This window comes from Nycticebus coucang, chromosome 8, assembly GCF_027406575.1.
Source record: "Nycticebus coucang isolate mNycCou1 chromosome 8, mNycCou1.pri, whole genome shotgun sequence".
In the NCBI taxonomy this organism is placed as follows: domain Eukaryota; kingdom Metazoa; phylum Chordata; class Mammalia; order Primates; family Lorisidae; genus Nycticebus; species Nycticebus coucang.
The window spans coordinates 83,848,190-83,868,252 of NC_069787.1; the positions used below are offsets into that span (position 1 = coordinate 83,848,190).

A 20,063-nucleotide genomic window follows, 5' to 3' on the forward strand; every position below is an offset into this window, starting at 1 on the left:
GGAGTAGGGCGCTGGCCCTGTATGCCAGAGGTGGTGGGTTCAAACCCAGCCCCGGCCAAAAACTGCAAACAAAAGAAGAACAAAACAACTTTGAAAATAAAAATATGATACCAAAAGTAAAACATTAACAAAACTACTGGAATTAAAGTGTCAGAAATCCCACAGAATGCAGAACAAAAGTCGGAAATGGGTAAGAGGTAAAAAATATGTATGTATGAAAATTAGAAAATCAGACCAGTAGGTGCAATGTCTGATTAATAGGAGATCTAGAAGGAAACCGAAAGAAATCAACTGGAGAAAATTACCAAAGAAATAATTCAAAAAATTTCCCCAGACCGAAGAATACAAGTATTCTGTTAAAAATACCCACAGATATTCAGGAAAATGAATGAAAAAAAGCTTGCACCAAGGCGTAACGACAAAGACTTCAGAATATTGTGTACAATGAAAAGCCCAGCTTTTTATGAGGAAGAAAACCAAACAGATCATATACAAAGGACTGAGAACCAAAATACCATCAGATTTCTCAATAGCAACGTTGGGTGTTAGAAGACAGCGGTGCCTTCAAAATTTTCAGGAAAATAATTTCTGATACAGAAGTCCTTCACTTACAAACTGTCAAAGGTAAAGGCTGAATAAACATAACTACCAGTAGATGAAGTCTCAGAAAATACTTCCCAACTACTCTTCTAGGAAAGTTATTATTAGAGGATGTGCTCCAGCAGACAAGGAAGTAACCAGTAAAAAGAAAGATATGGGATCCAAGGGAGAAGCAAAAGGAATCCAAAAAGGAACGGAGGAAGAAAACTTTCTAGAAAAGAGCCATGCATCAGGCCTAGAGAAGATCCAGTCAGCAGGAGGGGAGACGAAGGGAAAATTAAAACAGGTAGATAACCTCATGTGACCAAATAAATTGAAAAAAGAATTCAACATTGAGAGAAGAGTTTGGGAATAAATTAGGGTAAAAATATGGAAAACTGAGCAAATGAAAAAATGAAATCATCATTAACTCCAGGGAAAGGAAAACATTGTACAAAGGGAATGTTATCAAAGCACACTGCACGACACAGCTGGGAACGGTATTTGCTTAGCAGTACTATTACATAATCAAATAACATATCAGACACTGTGTGTATTATCTGATGATTTAACCAAAAATTGTGACATAACTAGAACCCTAATTTTTTTTTGTAACAGGAAGACCATAGAGAAAATCTGAAATGGGAAACTAAAAAAGCAGTAATATGAGCATATATTGGAGATAGGGAGGTATCACAAGAAAGAGCTAAAAAAGCTGTCAGTGGTTGCCTCTGTAAAGATGGGATTAAGGGTAAAGAGATGAGAAAAAATAAAATTGCTGTTTTTTTTTTTTTGTTAGAATCCTTCTAGAGCAATATGACATTTTAAACCATGAACATATATGTCTTAAATAAAAATAAAAATAAAATTAAAAGTGAATGATAGTAATTTTTTTAATATTTGGGAGAAGACAAATAGAGTTTGAAACCATTCATGAAATAAATCTGTATCAGGCTCTATAGCTGCTTGAACTGTTAGCTTCCATATCTTATTGTTCTTCCCCCTATTTTTTATGTTTTCTAAATGAGAAAATCTTAACTCAGAATTATAGGTTGTTGGGCAGCTTTGGAGGATATTTCTGGCTTGTCAGATCAAACACAGACCCAGAAATTATGGAGAGAGTTCTCTCTAAAGACTATTTTCAGTGTTTCACCAGAGGACAAGTGGCCTAGCTTAACAGCGGCTAATGCAGTCACACCCTCTCTTTGGTGATATTTGGCTCTGAAAGGTATTTCTTCATCTTTGCTTGCAGAATTGGGATGTGATTTTTAATATGTTTAATGTATTTTTTTCCTAAGCACTTTTTCCGGTGAATGAAGAAAATCTTTGGGCGTTGGGAAAAAGTTAAACTCTCTGGCCATGGAGCCATTTAACACCACTGTTCAGTTTTAAGAAATCTTGATGCCTAATCATTAAAAACATTGATATTTAGGTCCTGGAGTCAAAGATCCATACTGTTCAAAATCCTGAATGATCACTGAGATATACAACTTGTATTCATAAAAATGGTAATTAAAAATTTTTATTTCTTATTTTTAAAATGCTGTGTAAGCCTTCTTTTGTTTGCCTGCTAGAGCAATTCAGTGTGGGAGAGCAGCATACCTTACTCACTTTTTGTTTTAGCCCCATAGGTCAAGGAGACATACACTAAGTGGCCATAATCAGTTTATATTCAGTTTCCACTATGTGCCTCAATAGCACATCAGACTCTGAAGGCATGTTATGGAGCCACAGCTGTTTTCTGGGAATAAGTTATGTACTTCCTTTGGAAGCATCATCTTCTATTTGTATGGTGATACCTTTTGTTGCTGACCATGTGGCCGGAGTTTCTTCAATGTCAGTTTAACACACTCCTTTAAACATCTTTTGGTAAAATATACATAACAAAAGTGACTGCTTCTAACCATTTTTAAGTATACAGTTTGGAGGCATTAAGTACACGTACAGTGTTGTAGAACCATCGCCACTCTGTCTCCAGAACTTTTTCATCATCCCATGCAAAAATGTGCCTATGAAACAGTAACTCCCCATTCTCACTTCTAATCTACTTTTTATCTCCATAAATGTGCCTGTCTAGGTACCTCATAAAAGTGGAAACACATAATATTTGTTTTGTGTGTGTCTGGCTTATTTTACTTACCATAATGTTTTTTTAAAGATTCATCCATGTGTGGGATATATCATAACGTCATTCATTTGTGAGGCTGAATGATATTCTGTTGCTTACGTATATGCTACATTTTGTTTATCCATTCATCTGATCATGGACATTTGAGTTATCTTCACCTTTTGGCTATTGTGAATACTGCTGCTGCAAACATTGGTGTACAAGCCAAAATATCTTTTAAAGTTTGTTTCATAGTTTACTAATTTTTTAATTAAACTATGAATCTATTTTTTAAAAATTAGCTTCATGGTACATATTACAAAGTCACTGAACACGTCTCTCTCAAATAGATAGTGAACACATGCTGACAACTAATTCATTCTCAGTTTTGTTTCAGTTTAATGTGAAATATCTCTTTGTTTACATACATAATAGTCATCAATTTTAAATGCCAGTCACATTATAGGGAATGCAGTAGTTCTGATTGAGAAATTCTACCAATTGTTTTTCTTATTTCCTTTCCAACCATAGTATTTGCAATTAATTTTGAAGCTGGTTTCATATGCACATATTTTATAGCAAGAGTAAAATTGTGCTTGCTTTTGATATAAGGATCAATGATGACTATAGTTTTTTTGTCCACTCAATATTTAACATCAAATTTTGACAGTTTTGTACTGGAAAGCCTTACTTTGAGCTTTTATTAGAGGTAATCAGTTGGTTTAAAAGTGAGTTTGATAAGTCTTATTGTAAAATAATATGGAAGTTTTGATAGCCTTATTTCATTATTGGACAAAAATGTTAACAGATAATAAAATGGGTATTAGGACAAAAGGATCGTTGGTTCAATAAAATTCACTTGTTATTATTCATTGTCTTGATTCCTATTTTCTTAATATTTTTGTCTGTTTTTGTGAGATTATTCACAGTCATTGTCCACTTGTCTCATGACAGCCAGATTTATGCTTTATGTTTCTGATGGAGTCCATTCATTGCTTATATCTGTGACTTTACTTCATGTTGTAGGATTTATATTTCTTTTATGGTCATTATTGTTATACTTCCACAAACCATTTTTGAAATAATTATTCATTTTTTTCAATTGTGATATTATGCAATGCAGTAGTAACAATGGCAAGTGCAAGTTTAACAAATGTAAAGAACTATCAGATGACAATAAATACATTAGTCACAATAAATTGCCTACCATTAACTCCATGTTAAGCAGAAGAACTAAGTCTATTAACAACATAAAAGTCAGAAATTCGAAGAACATGATAATCTTATATTTAAACATTTTAAATTATCTGTGCATAAAATGATAGCATTGCTTTTTATTCTGAATCTGTCAAATGATTTAGAGGCTATTAAGAGACTTCTAGTGACCGACAGAGATCCTTAGATCACTTGCTGAGAAACACTGTGGGAGATTGAAAGAAATGAACTGCTCTGCAAAACAAAGTAGCAATAATTTGGAGTTCCAGAAACAATGAAAAGGAAGAGAATGAGGCAGAAAGTCAACATATCCTAAGTGGACAGTTTACAAAAGAAGATTATAAGCTATCCTCATTTAGCAAAATAAATAAACTGAAATAGTGGCAAATGGAATACAGTAAAATTATCAACTGGAGCAAACCAATCAAAACAGACTAGCAAATTCCTTAATGTAACATACTATATTAACAGATGAAAGACTATACAATAACCTTAATAAATACAAAAATTTTGGTAAAGTCAACACCCACTCAAACCAAAACAAAACTGTAAATAAATTTCCAAAACTTGATAAAGAGCCGGTATGAGACCCATACAGCTAGCCTGATAATAGTGAAACATTAGGACTGTACTTTAAAACATCAAGAGCAAGAGAAATATGCTCACTGTTACAGCTTTGATTCAGCATTGTGCTAATGGTCCTGACAAATTCAATAAAACAGTAAAAATAAACAACTGGTATAAGAATAATAAAGTAAGAAACAAGTTTATTATTAATTGAAGATAATAAACATAATTTATATAGAAAATCTAAGAAAATCTATACAGAAATGTAACTTTAAGGAGCTCTGTGAAGTTGATGGATGCAAAATTGAGAGAAATGAAAATCTAACATTGAGATTTTTTAGCAATAAAAATAAATAATCAAAAAGACTACTATGATTACAAGGTACCTAGAAAGAGCACATTATAATATGTTATGGGACATTATATAAAAGAAGACCTGTGTCAATTCCTCAATCTGCCGTGCTGATGTGTGGGAAGACTTCGTATTGTAAAAGTGATGAGGTAATAAATAAATTCAGTGCATTACCAACGTTTCAAAAGAGCTGTCAGAAAAGAGCTTGAAAATGACCCTAAATTAGCAGGAAAAGTAAAGAAACAAGAATAACCAAGATAATCTTCAAGAAGAAAAATAAGAGGGGCACAAAAATCAACCTGGTCGAGTTCTACTAGAAAGCATTTAAATCAGAGATTTTGCATCCATCAACCTTGCAGAGCTCCTTGAAGTTACATTTTCTCTTGGACTGTCTATTTAAATCAGGGAGTAACAAATAGTGATCAATGAGAATGATCAATGGGAATTTGGTGCATGACACGGGCAGTAGTAGGGTAGTAGGAATCACTTAGGAAATAATGATCTGTTCAAAATGATGCTGGGATAATCCATATGAAACATGGATTTTGGAAGACTATCTCATGCCATACACACAAATAGTAAATTCTAGGGGGACAAAATACCTAAATGCACAAAGAAAAACTGTGCCTTTTAGAAGAAAATATAAAAAATACCTTTATGGAATACTATACAGCATCAAAAAATAAATGACTTAGGTCTATTTATGCCCATTTGAACAAATGTCAAAAACATCTAAATTTTTTCAAAAGCATCATATAAAGCATGTATACAACATGATAGATGGCATTCATACAAATTTACTTCACACAAGGCAATTCTAATTTTTCTTTTTTCAGTTTGTGGTCAGGGCTGGGTTTGAACCTGCCACCTCCAACATATGGGGCCCTGCGCCCTACTCCTTTGAGCCACAGGTGCCACCCATACACAAGGTAATTCTTTAAGCATATGGTGCCAGATACCCATTCTCCTTTTCAGCATACATTCAGCTTCATTTCACGTGTTCTTTTCCCAATGAGAAAACATTTATTTTTCCATTCTGGTTTTTCCCCAAACCAAATTGCTGTAATTTGTCAATTTTTTTTTTTTTCCAGAATCTTGGTATGATAAGTGATGGGTGAGCTAGGGCCATCAAAGTGCCCCGTTAACAATTCTCTGTGAGCCCAGGGCATGGGAATAACAGGAAAGTTCTGCTCTGGCCACTGTTAGCATCCTACCCCCAACCCTTTTCATCTCCTCTTGATACCTAATGAGGCACATTCTCCCTAACTTTGGCCTAGTGAATCTCTAGTCTTTTCTGAGCACAAGAAGGGATTAAAATGGAAAACAGATCTATAATATCTTCCAACATGCAGACAAATAGGTAGGCAGGAAGGGAAGCATGGAGCTACCATTATCAGCAGGTAATAGTGTAAAGTTAATGTTTCAGGGAGGATTAATGGAAGGGAGGGAAGATGAGGGATGGAAAACATTTATGTCTAAAATATTGTATCAGAAACATAGTGATAGGATTGGCTTCTAAGTTCTTGCTGGCTTCAATTTAATTTTTTGTCAAAAATACATGGTATGATCTTTGGAGCCCCTGTCTGTCTCATGGACCTACTCTCTTTTTTTGTGCTCTGAGCAACACGGTAAATAACAAATGGCTGTTATCAACTTGCGTTTCAAAAAGAAAATCTAATGTGATTGTTTCTACAAGTCCAAGGAGTCTCAGCATTATCCAAGACTTGCCACATAAATTCCTAGAAATAGGACCAGAAAAATAGATTTGAATGTTTTATATTTTTTGAAAGTGTGTTTGTAAAGGAAATTGTATCAACAATGTGGTCAATACAAAATCTGGTGAAGAATGAATGCATTTAATAATTAGTGGGAATGGAAATCGATCTGACTTTGGAAGGCAATTTGGCAATATCTCAAAAATTAAAATGTACATCCTTTTGAGCCAGCAATTTTACTTCTAGAAATTTATCTTTATCCACATATGCATACAAAGATATATTTGGTCTAGTGAATCTCTAGTTTTTTCTGAGCACAAGAAGGGATTAAAATGGAAAATAGATCTATAATATCTTCCAACATGCAGACAAATAGGTAGGCAGGAAGGGAAGCATGGAGCTTCCCATGGTGTAAGGATATTCACCTGAGATTTAATAATTATAGCAAAATACAAGGAGTATGTTGATTGGGATCAACATGAATGTCTATTAATAGGACAATAGTTAAATTTTGCTTCATCTATGTAAGTAAAATCTAATCAGTCCATTTCTACAAAATAGGTGCTGCTGGGATTTTTACTGGAACGTCATTGAATCTGTAGAATAATTTGGGCAGCACTGACATTCTAACAATAATGAATTTTCTAATTCATTAATATATAGTATCCTTAAATTCATTTAGGTATTTTAAAATCCCTCTCAATAACATTTTGTCATTTTTTGGTATAAAGGTCTTGTGCATATTTTTTTTGACAACTTTTGAATTTATTAGTTCTACTGTTTTTTTTTCTTTTAATCTTCTTTTCTTTTCTTTTTTTTGAGACAGTCTCACTTTGTCACCCTGGATAGAGTGCTGTGTTATCGTAGCTCACAGCAACCTCAAACTCTTGGGCTCGAGCAATTCTCTTGCCTCAGCCTCTGAAGTAGCTGGGATGGCAGGCACCCACCACAACGCCCAGCTGTTTTTATTCCAGGGAGGTTTCACTCTTGCTCAGGTTGCTCTCAAACTTCTGAGCTCAGGCAATCTACTCGCCTCAGCCTCCCCATATTTTTCTATTTTCTAGTTTGTTTCTTCTCTTGCAATTATTAATTTCTTCTTCCTGTTTTTCTTTCAATCATTTTATTGTTTTTTTCCAGTTTTATGGTAGGCTCTTAATTTCTCTTCAGTTTTTACTTATATGTCTTTGTGCATATGAATAATCTATGCTTCTATGCTGGGAATTATTCCCTGAACATGTCTTCAGCTATACCCTGTAAGTTATTATTAAACGATTAAACTATTTTTTTATCTTTTCTTCTCTAGAAATTCTATAATTTTAGGTTGCAATTTGTCTTTCTTCCAAGAGTTCTGTAAGAGAGTATTTTTTAAATTAGTAAGTGGAAAGGCCTCTCATTGTTTTTTGGGGGAGGAGGGGATTTTGTTGTTATATTCTAATTTTATTGAGGTATAATTACCAAATATTTTATTACATCTACTTTTTGGAGTTATTGAGTTTTTGTCATGGCTTAGTATTTGGTTGATTTGTATGATATTTTAAAAGGATGTGTATTTTCTATTTTCAGGGAAGGTAGTTTGCTATATCATCATTATATATGTGTATCACAATAATTATATTACTGACATAATCTATAACTTTCCATTTTTTAAATACATTTGATCTGTTATAGACTGAAAGAAATGAATTAACCTTCTCTATTCCTCATGTGTTTTTATTAACTCTCATACTCTTCTAATTTCTGATTTATGAATATTGTTGCCACATTATTTGTTGCAAGATATAAATTATTGCTGAGGATTATTTAGCATTACAAAGTGTCATTTTTGTCCTGTTTAATGCTTTTTTACCAAATTCTACTTTCTCTGATACTAAGGTCATGGTTCCTTCTTTCTTTCTGTTTGGCTTTGCTTGTATCTTTGCCTATTCTATAAATTCAGCCTTTCTATATCACTTTGAGGATATTGTTTTTTATTTAACATAGAGTTGGGTACTGCTTTGTAAAGTAGTATGAATTTTCACTAAGTAGGTGAGTCAAATCCATTTACAGTTATTTACCTGACAGATTTTCTTAGCCTTAGTTTGCTTATACTTATACTATGTTATATACTTAATAGCTTTTTAAAATATTTCATCACCTGTTGTGTTTTATTTACTTTGTGTGTGTGAACAATTCTTCCAATATTTGAAAGTGTTTGTATCTCTGTTTCAGTTATATTTTTAAGTATAAATTTATTATTATAAATGTATAATTATAATTAAAATTAAATTATATATGGCCCTTAGCGTCTACTCCTTTAAACAATATCTCTTATTTTCACTTGGTAACCCTTTTTCCTTTCCTCTCTGTTTTATACATTATATGACTGTATTTAATATCTTTTTCATACTTACCTTTGCACTGTTGAATATGATTATTTTTTCATTTCTCGATTTATCAACTTTAAAGAATGCTCTTTAATTTCTTACTATAGTGCTCCCACGTACTTTCCTCTTTTTGCTGCCATTTTTTGCTATTTGTATCATGTCAATGTTTCTAGGGCCTTTAGGTTTGTAGGGGGTAGAATGCATTTATTCTCATTTTTATTCCCCTCTGCAGGTACTGTGGTTTAACAAGCCCTGATCTGCTAAATGATTTACCACTCTTCCACCCACTTTGGGTCTGCCAAGATTGTTTTGACATCATTTGTCCTCTGTGTTTTCCTTTCTCCTTCTCTTTGTTCATGTATATATATTGTTCTTAGTCCCATGCTGTCATTTTATTGGCATTTTGAGGGGGTAGAGTAAAACATATGCATGCTACCTTCCATATTTAACCTAAATCCCCAAAAAACTCCCAAACAATTCATTTTGAAAAAACTTTGTATTAAAAGTTCAGAAAGATAGAAAATTTGCACAATATATTATCTCAGACATTAAGTAATTTTATGATTTTTCTACCTAATTACTATCTTCTGATGTATATTTTTCAGTGTTCTGGCCATTTTACACAATGGTCATTTAATTAAAAAATGACTTTCAGAGCTTTTTATTATTATATGTAACATGCACAATAAAAATATGCATAAAACACAAATTACCATATTTTACCCTGTATAATGGTCACTTTTGGCTCAAATTTTCTGAGAGAAAAAGAAGGATATGCATTATACATTGGTAGATGGCTAGAACTAATTCTGTATCTATATAAATGTTTTTAATTCTTTTATTTATGCTATGCATTAAAAGTATAACTCCAGAAAGCAGTAAATATATCCATATGCAAAATAATACCCTAGAATGTGGTAACCAGTTTTGTCAAACTTTTGATGAATTTGTGATGAAAGCATTTTCAGCCAATGAAGAGCAAGGTGTTTCTCTTTGTACACTTTAGTTGGGAACTAGCAATCTACCTTATATTTCACAAAAATTATTGAAAAATACTTTGGAAAATGTCAGAACAATTTTTGTAAGCTCAAAGCTTTAAGGTAACAGTTATGAAATATGCTAAAGATCATGGGACCAGAGCTGCCAAGAGACCCTTGGACCTCCTCCCACAGAGAGAGTCATCAGATTGTGGAAGCAATAGGAAGAAAAGCTTCTTCAGATGCCAGGACAGAAGATGGAAGGGGAGGGAAACCTCCAAAGTAGACGGAGGTGGAGCAGGAGATAAAAACCTGGATTCTGGGGCAGCGCCTGTGGCTGAAAGGAGTAGGGTGCTGGCCCCATATACTGGAGGTGGTGGGTTCAAACCTGGCCCTGGCCGGAAAAACAAACAAACAAACAAACAAAAAAACCCCAAAAACCTGGATTCTGGAGCAGCATCAAATTGGAATCTCTGTTTCGACCAGGATGATACAAGAGGAGGATTAAAAGGATTGCATGAGAAAAAAAATTGATGATTTCTCAGGGACACCTAAATGGTGTTTTAACTTTATGAAGAAAGAAGGTTTGACCATGAGCACATGAACAAAACTTGCCCCTAAACTTCTAGCAGCTTACAAGAATCATGTTTTGGAATTTCATTCTTGTGCCATCAATCTTTGAAAGACATACTACTTTGAACTGTTCCAAATTGCCAACATAGATGAGGTCCCATTCATATCTGATGTGTCATCCAACAGAACTGTGGACGTCAAAGGAGCAAAGGCTGTGGTTGTTAAAACTAGAGGACAAGAGAAAACACATTTCACTGTTTTAGCCTTTTGTGCAGATGGGACAAAGCTACCACCTATCATCATCTTTGAAAGAAAAAAGTTTCTGAAAGAAAAGATTCCAAGTGGAGTTTTTGTTTATGTGCATGTAAAAGGATGTACGGATGAAGAGGGATAAAAATCTGGTTTGACAAATTCTGGACACAAAGGCCTGAAGGATTACTTAAATAACTAGCTTTGTTTGTTTTTTGATCACTTCAAAGCCCATCTTACACAAAGTGCAAAAGCAATCACAGAAGACTTGAAAACCCAACTTGCTGTGGGCTGGTAGGCTAGCCAGTCAACTACAACCGCTTGATGTGTCAGTAAACAAGCCCTTTAAGACCCTAATGAAGAAAGAGTGGACATTGTAGATGCAGTCATTTGGTAGTGATAAAGCACCGACAGGCAGAATCAAGAAAGCATCCATTGCCTAGGTTTGTGATTGGATCCTAAGATTGTGAAATAGTGTCAAGAAGGAAGTGGTTGTGAAATTGTTTAAGAATTGCAGCATTGCCTTTGGCTCAGTGGGTAGGGCGCCTGCCCTAGGTACCGAGGGTGGCAGGTTCGAACCCAACTGCGGCCAAACTGCAACAAAAAAATAGCTGGGTGTTGTGGCAGGCGCCTGTAGTCCCAGCTACTCAGGAGGCTGAGGTAAGAGAATCGCCTAAGCCCAGGAGTTGGAGGTTGCTGTGAGCTGTGATGCCACAGCACTCTACCAAGTGCGATAAAGAGAGACTCTTACCTAAAAAAAAAAATTGCAGCATCAGTAATGCAATGGATGGAACTGGGGATGATAAAATTTAGTGGGACAAAGAAAGTGACTTGAGAAGACACTAGTAATGTAGAAATTGGAGAATGTACTTCTGATATTGACAATGATGAAGAGCTCTTGGCCTTCTATAATGTGTAAATATTGTAAATTTGTTACCAGTACATGAAATTTCTTATACTTTGTATCTGTTCTTGTGTTTTGCAATTATTTGCTACGTAAGTTTTTTATACCATAGTATGTTAAAAGATGAATACTAAAAAAAAGATAAATACTAAAAATTCCTTTATAATACAAAACTGAGTACCTAACATAAACAAACAAAAATTTGAATTAAAAAGTTAAAACAAGGGCGGTGCCTGTGGCTCAGTGAGTAGGGCGCCGGCCCCATATACCAAGGATGGTGGGTTCAAACCCAGCCCTGGCCGAACTGCAACAAAAAAATAGCCGGGCATTGTGGCAGGTGCCTGTAGTCCCAGCTACTCTGGAGGCTGAGGCAAGAGAATCACCTAAGCCCAGGAGTTGGAGGTTGCTGTGAGCAGTATGACGCCACAGCACTGTACCGAGGGCGATTAAAAAAAAAAAAAAGTTAAACAAAAATTTTTTTCTTGAAAGTTTGGACCAAAACCATGGTTGTTCATTATACGTGGCAAAATACAGTAGTTGTTTTAAAATTAATACTTGAGTATTACTCACCTCTGTCTGCCATAACAATACCATAGAGTGAGTGGCTTAGAAAACAGAACTTTATTTTCTCACATAATTCTGGAGGCTAGAAGTCTGAGATCAGTGTGTCAACATGATTGGGGTTTGGTAAAGACCCTCTCTCTCACTTGTGGATGGCCACCTTCTCCCTGTGTCCTCACAAGGAGAGAAAACTCTGGTGTCTCTTTCTCTTAAAAGTGTACTAATTCACCAGATAAAGGCTTCAATTAGTGACCAAATTTAACCTCAGTCACCTTCTAAAAGGCCCTATCTCCAACATGGTAGCATAAGGGGTTGAGTGAAACCCAAGCGCCCATCTTTGAGGGTTCACAATTCAGTCCATAGCAGCTTGTGTGACAACTACCCATGTTTATAAAATGGAACATTATGAGAACTTCACAATTGCCCTTTCCCAATTATATCATCTCTCCACTGCCCTTTGTGGCTACTATCCTCCTTATATTTGGTACTTTTCTTGCCTTGCTTTGTTTATATTTTCACCTCCTAAAACTAAGCGAAACAATTTAGTTTTAGTTTGTTTTTGAATTTTGCATAAATGAATCATGCATAATCCTTTGTGTTTGCCATTTTTGGTTTAATATTATATTCTTAAGACTCGTCCTTATTGTGCAGAGCTAAGGTTTATGCACTTTTATCCCTGGACATTACCTCATCTTAAAATAAAACAAGAAAATACTTAATATATCTAAAGATTTATGGATATTTGAGTTATTTCAGTTTTTGGTTTTTATAGACAATGCTCATCTACTTTCTTATAGCTGTATTCCGGTGCCCACAAGTATATATTTATGTTAAGGGAGGGTACCTAAGAGCCTGGTTAGTGTCTGCACCTTTTGTGCAGTTTGTGCACACCTGTTTGTGTCTGCACCTTTACTAGGTAATAGCCACTGCTTTTCAAAAGATTGTCTGGATTTACACTCCCATCAGCAATGTCTGAGTTTCAGTTGCCCTGTGTTTTTCTTGAGGCTTGGTATTATCATACTTTAAAATTCTCCTCGTATAATGAGTGTGTAATCATCACCCGTATGATTTTCATTTGCACCTCCTTGATAAAAAACGATGGCTAAGAATACTTTCACACATTTATTGGGCATTTGGATTTCCACTTTTGTGAAAAGCCTGTTCAATTTTTTGCTCATTTTACAATTGCTCTGACATTTTTCTAATTGATTTGTGGGGGTTCATTACTCCAGACATAAGCACTTTTTAGAGCTATGTGTTGCAAGTATCTTCAACTCGGTAGGCTTGCTTTTTCACTCTTAAAGTGGTCTGATAAACAGACATTCTTAATTTTAGTATATTAAAATGCAACCTTCTTTTCCTCTTCAATTAGTGCTTCCTGTGTCATATGTAATAAAGATTTCCCTACCATGAGGTCTTAAGGCTATTCTTTCCTTTGGTTTTTTTTTTTTTTTTTCCTTCTGAAGGCTTTATATCTTTGTATTTCACAAAGAAAGTTAGGTCTTCATCCACCTAGAATTGATTCTATGTGTTCTGTAAGGTTGGATGGTCGTTGTCGTTTTCCCATTGGAATTCCTAATTCTTCAACATCATTTACTGAAGCCTACCCTTTGCCCACTGTTCTGGGGTGCCACCTTTATCACAAATTAATATCTGCGTATGCATCAGTGCATCAGTCTGTTTATGGATTGCCTATTCTGTTACTAATCTTATGCCACTGGCGCACTGTTTTAGTTATTAGTGGTTTATAGCAAATCTTGACATCCAATAGAGTGAGTTCTCTCTGTTTTTCTTCCTCAAAAGTGTCTTGGCTACAACTTCCTCTTTGCATTTTCACATAGATTTTAGGGTCAATTAGTCAAGTAATACCAAAACATTCTATTGAAAATTTGATTTTGGGATCACATTAAATTTATTCGTCACTTCGGGGAGAATACAATATTGAGATTTTCAACTCAAAAACACAGTACATCTCCCCATTTTTTTAGTTTTTATTAATTTTACACCATACTTGTAATTTTTCTTGGAGAGATCTTAACTTATACTTTGATAATTTTATTCTTAGACACTTGACATTTTAAAATTCCAGTGTAAATTGTATTTTAAAAAATATTTTATTTTCTGTTTGTTGCTAATGTATATATATGCAATTAATTTCTATATATTAATTTGTACTCAGCTGCCTCTTTTATTGATTCTAATAGTTTATCTCTAGATTATGTTGGATATTTTATGTGCACAATCACATGTGTGCTTATGAAACAAAATCCACAGAAGAAGAGAGCTAATTATTAAAAAGACAAATAGACAATTGGGCTTAGCATTACTCATGTGAGACCTGGCAGAATAAATAAAAGACAAAGACTATCAAGAGAAAGGAGAAAAGCAAAAGACAAAAAAAAGAAAAGATAAAACAATGATAGCAAATCTACTCACTCAACTCCCTCTGGAAGATCGTTTCGGGTCATGCACACACAGTTGACCAAAATAGTGACTGTAATAAATAAACTGAACCACCTGAGGGGCCTGTGTTAAGGAAACCTGAGAGTCAGAGTTGCCATCTAGAATCACTCTGATGCCAAATGATTAAGTTTATCATTCTTACCTAATATAAACTTTCCATGATCTTGTCCCATAATAACCATTAACATTTACTGAATGCTAAGCTGGGCTCAATACTTTGTCCACATTATTTCTAATAAAACTGACTTACAGGTGTATATTATTATTAACACTTTGGAGCAGGGAAAACAGATTGACAAAGCTTAAGTAACTTCCGAAGTCATACAGCTAGTCAACCATGGTGCTGAGATGTGAACGCAGACTGTTTGATAACAAATTTCTGTACAAGATGAAAGGAAATAGAATGTCTTTCTGCCCTGAAGTCTTCATTTCATTATACAAGGTGGCCCAAAATTTCATCTGGCAAATGTTTCTTTTGTTTTAAAAGACAAAGAGAAGTTAGAAAGTTTGAGAGAAGTAAAGGGGTACAAACTTCATGGAGATTAGTTTAGTCACATTGTTTTCCTGATTTATCTGAGGTCAGTCTCACTTAGGAAACGGACCTCTGGCTTGGAATGGTGGAGGCAAGCACAGGGAATTAAAATACTGGCTCAGAAGAAAATTCCAAATAGAATTAAGCTGTAGGGGAGAATTCTGAACAGCTAGAGAGGCGACTATTAGGAGCAGAGAAAGGGCAAATAGATCATCAGATGGAAAAGAGACATTGAAAGGAAGGTGAGTGGAGGGGGTAAATAGATGGGAAGAAATGCTGTTTGGGAAAATCCAAAGATAAATCTCTCCCACTTGGACATTTTTTCTCAGGACTAGTTGGGCTCCTAACAATACTTGCTAGAGAAAAAGCCCATATGAGCTTGACCTACAGAGGGAGTAAAATATTAATCTTTCATAATTTCAATTAAAGCAGAAATATTTAAATCTATTTTAGGTTTCAGTAACTAAAGGCCTTTAAGGTGCCTTGTTTTACAGTTACTTAGGAACACATCTATTTTGAAAAGTGAAATTCTATTAATTAAACCACATTTTCTTGCTGACTTACAATTAAATTAAAAAATATTTTCATATGGAAGAAAATGTTTACCTAAGGAATTTAATTAAAATTATATCCCCTAATTCTATAAACCTTTAAAAGTAATATGATATCTTATGTATAATGTTACTTATGAAAGTAGTCATAGCAAATGTGATTGGGATTATATAATTTTGATGAAATTTTAATAGCAGGACCCTAAGAATTTCCAATCTTGAATAGTATCTTTTGGGGCTGTAGTTACCAAATTCATGAGATTTACATGTAGACTTTGTTAGAAGGGAATCCCTCAACAGCTTTTCTGTCTTGCTGTGACTCCACCAAGCAATTGTTTACTCATCAAATCTCAAGATGAAAAGAATATTCACTGGTCACTTGGTTCTTTTAAAGGGATTTTATTTCTAATTAGCTGTTCCTTACTTATCTGGATGTAATTCAACCAGGATTCTTAAAGAGGATGTTGTATATTGCTATTTCTCTTTATTTATAACTTCTGTGTAATTGTATATATTTTTAAAAAAGCAACAGCTACCCAAGTAGAGATGACACACACTGAGAGAATAATTACCCTATTTCCATCAACTGCCTACTTTCTCATTGAAGATACATCAAAGCAAGATGCAGGGTAGACCTGTTAACTATCTGTGTGACCTGGGACATTTACTTAATGCCTCTGAGTGTCAGTTCCATTATCTGTAGAATGAAGATGCTAATCCCTTCTTTAGGGGTTTCTGTACCCTTAACAGTCTTGACTCTCAAGAGGTATTTAGCAAGTGGGAGCCTGCTATTATCATTAAATATTCTTTGGCAGAATATGTAAATTCAAGATCTAATTCATAAAATGTAATGCTTGCTGATTAGCCATAAAGAAAAAAAAAATGAAAAGAGCAAATGTAACATGATATTATCAAGTAATTTTATGTTGAATGGGCAGATGACATTCCAGAGTTGCTGGTGCAGTGAGAACTGTCCAGAAATCCAACAAACTGCCTCAGAGTTGGGGAACAGGGGAGAGCTCCTTTTCACCGGAGATTTCTAAGAAGAGGTTGGCTACCATCCATCAGGCAACTGAGATAAGATTGTTCTTGCACATCAACTCCCTAGAAACCAGAGATGATTTTGTCATTTTGAACTTCCAATCCAAATAGTCACCAGGAAAGATCCTTGGAAACCGAGCCAAAGTCTATTCTCTAATAGTTTGGCTTGCCTTAGGAAAAAACCTAAAGGCAGCTTCCAATACTATCTAAAACCATTAGTATAATACAGACATTTGACCAACGTGTCTCTAATCATTACATTCTCATGTGGTATGAACTTCAGACTATTGACATTTTTTAATTTTACAATTATTTTATTGTATAAATTGAATCTAGATAAATAGATACTTTGATCCAGATTAACTTACTGATAATTTTAGAGTAACTTGTGATGTTATCAGCATCCCACGACCAATGAGGTCCCATTGAGACAATGTGTGCTCTGCCCATCATGGTCTATTTTCTTTGTCCTCTGGGAAATATTACACTTTTGCCCAGTAAGCAGCCATTCCCCAGTATGGCTATGGCACAGAGTAACAGCCCAGGTCTATCCAATCTTCCCAGAGAAGCCTTGGGGTTCTCTTACCTGTTGTTATGTTGTGGTGAGAACAAAGCACATACCATGGTACGAATGTGCCCAGGGGCATCAGGAAAACTCCCCTCATAAAAAGGACATTTTTCAAGTTGTACATCCGTAAGTGTGTCCAGATTAGTCTGAGGTGAGCACAAAGGTGAACTGCTTTGGGGTGTTGGACACATTAAAGTCACAAGCAACTTTTTCAATTTAATGACCTCATTGTCTTAGGATTTAACTTGACAAAAGCTATCTTGCTAACCTCTAAAGAAAGCACTGGACACAGTGGACAAGGCCTGATTCTAACATGTGGAAGAAGGAATTGTGCAAAGGATATGAGTGGACGGACATTTTGATGGCCGTTCTTCTGATCAGGTTGAAAGGACTGAATAGCCACAGAGCCCGAGTGGCACTAAACCGGGAAATGGTCCTCCCTTTGTTCAGCACCATAAATGTCTAAAACAAAACAGAACAGAAAGTAGACTTCCATTGAGAAACAAGAGTCTTTACACAGCCATGTTTCTGGGCATAAGTGTCATAGTAGGCTCATGGTCAGAAAGGTTTTGGGGCCTTGGAGCCCAAGGGAGCCAGAGGTGTGGGGGGCTGGAGAAGGTCAGGAATGAAGGCATGTTTTCAGCCTCTCTGCAAGACCCCAGCCTCCATGCCCGACTGTTAGCACGGACAGTGCTCTAATGGACAGGCAGACCCTGAGAGCCCAGGGGAGGATCCTGGCAGCATACTGGTGAAGTTATTGGCTTCATTTAATTCCTCTTCTAACTAGAGGATCACCTCATCATATTCCTTCTGTTCTTCATCTCCTAAATCTCTGACACTTAAAATCGTTCCTGTTTTCTTTCTCTAAGCATTTAGGAGGATATGGGCTCTAGGCAGGGGAGAGAAGGGAGAGAAAAATATTCCAGTGCTTTTCATGTTTTCTACAAACTGTATGTTTGTAGATGGCTGATTCCTGCCATTCCTAATTCCCAAACATGCATTCATCACTTATTTTTGGTGGGAAGAACATTCAATATATAATACAAGTGAGGTGATTTCATGGAGAAGCTCTTGTTTAAACTAGTGGTTCTCAAATGTTTTGATTTCAAAATATTTTCCTCTCTAAAATTATTGAGGACCCCACACACAATGTATATGTATATATATGTGTGTGTGTGTGTGTGTATATGTGTGTATATATATCTCATATTAGAAATTTAAAACTTAGGAAATTTTATTTTGTTTATTCATATATTTAAGTCCTTTATAAAAGTAGCATAAACAGTATTTCATAAACAGTAAGTATATTGGAAACTGAGATTCTTGAATTTAAGTAAGAAAAACAGCAGGAAATTTTAAAGCATAGCTGTTTCAGTGATAATGTCATCTCTCATCAATTAGCTTATAATTCACCACTGTATGTTTATCAGAGAATATGAGTGAAAAAGACCAATGATATCAAAATATTGTTATGAAATAGCTTTGATTTCAGGAAAGAGTCAGAGATGAAGGCATGTCCTCACCCTCCCCACAAGACCCCAGCTCCTGTGGCTGGCTGTGCACCATGATGAGCGCTGGGCGTGCAGGCAGCTGACCCTGTACCAGGGCTTTGGGGACTCCAGGATAATACTCTGAGAACCACTGGCTTAAATCATCCTGTTTTTTGTTCCCTTGGCCTCCATATTCCCCTCCCCAACTCAAGATCTCTGCTTTCCACCTGCATAAAGAGCCAACACCTCTGGAAGCCCTAGGCCAGAGCTCATCCAAGGGAACAGCCAACTTTCTCTGCAAGTTCTGCAGCTGTTGTCTGCTTTTGAGGATTTGGGTTTAATTAGCCTCTATCAAATGTCAGAAAGACTCAAGGAAAGCACCAAAGATGTGAGTTATACATATATTTTTATCCAAGTTTTTAGCAGACTGCTATAACACCCAGGATTTGGGAGGACTCCCTATGTTTGGTGAAACCGAGACTTCCTCTTCAGGAGCTGAGAGCAGACATTCCCATTGGTAGCTCTTACCCGGTGTGTGCTGTAGAAGGGGTCTAGGTCCTCCAGGGGCTCCCCGACCAGTTCTTCTGGAAGCTCACCATAGAATTTGGGCAGCTGGTTGCAGGCTTTCAAGTCTAGCTGGGGCCGAGGCTTCTCTTCCTGGTCTGTCTGTTCCTTAGGCTTCTCTCTGGCTTTCTTTGCTGCCTGATTGGCAGCGATTTGCTTCTCAATCTCCACCAGCGACTCTGGAGTAAACCGGCGGAAGTTGGTAGTTTGCAGGGACCCAAAAGGGAATTCCATCTTCTCATTCTTCTTCAAGAAGTATTTATACTCTTATGAGAGTGGACATAACCAAAGAAAGGTGAATTTATTCTTAGATAAATTCAAGAATCTCAATTTCCAATATACTTATTGTTTATGAAATATTATTTAGGCTACTTTTATAAAAGACCTAAAGATGTGAATAAACAAATAAAATGTCCTAACTTTTTAATTTCTAATATGAAATTGCCTACTGGCCTTGTCCCTCCCATCTGTCCCATCTTGATTGCCAGGATAAATATCTCCTTCTCACCTTCCCTGGCTCTGGCTCCTCCTTAACTCACACTGGGTTTCTCCCAGGGATCCATTCTTCTGCAATGCTATCAGGGTAGACCGTTTATTTCATCCTGCCCCAGCTATTTCAGCATCATGTCTTTGCTTCCCATGCTCTTCCAAGTTATTGCTTCTTCACCAGTTTGTAACATCCCACTACCACC

The 20,063-nt window shown here is 35.7% G+C and overlaps 1 protein-coding gene across 3 annotated transcripts in view; it reads right to left on the reverse strand.

Moving 5' to 3' along the window:
• SCN10A (sodium voltage-gated channel alpha subunit 10) overlaps positions 1-19,605 on the reverse strand; it is a 96,787-nt gene extending 77,182 nt beyond the window's left edge. For all 3 annotated transcript variants that reach the window (XM_053599688.1, XM_053599687.1, XM_053599686.1), the window contains exons 1-3: positions 19,336-19,605; positions 17,652-17,779; positions 14,599-14,679 (exon numbers count right to left, since the gene is read on the reverse strand). In XM_053599688.1, coding sequence (XP_053455663.1) covers positions 14,599-14,679; positions 17,652-17,779; positions 19,336-19,605 — 479 coding nt within the window. The remainder of the gene's footprint in view (positions 1-14,598; positions 14,680-17,651; positions 17,780-19,335) is intronic.
• Positions 19,606-20,063: the final 458 nt, after the last annotated feature.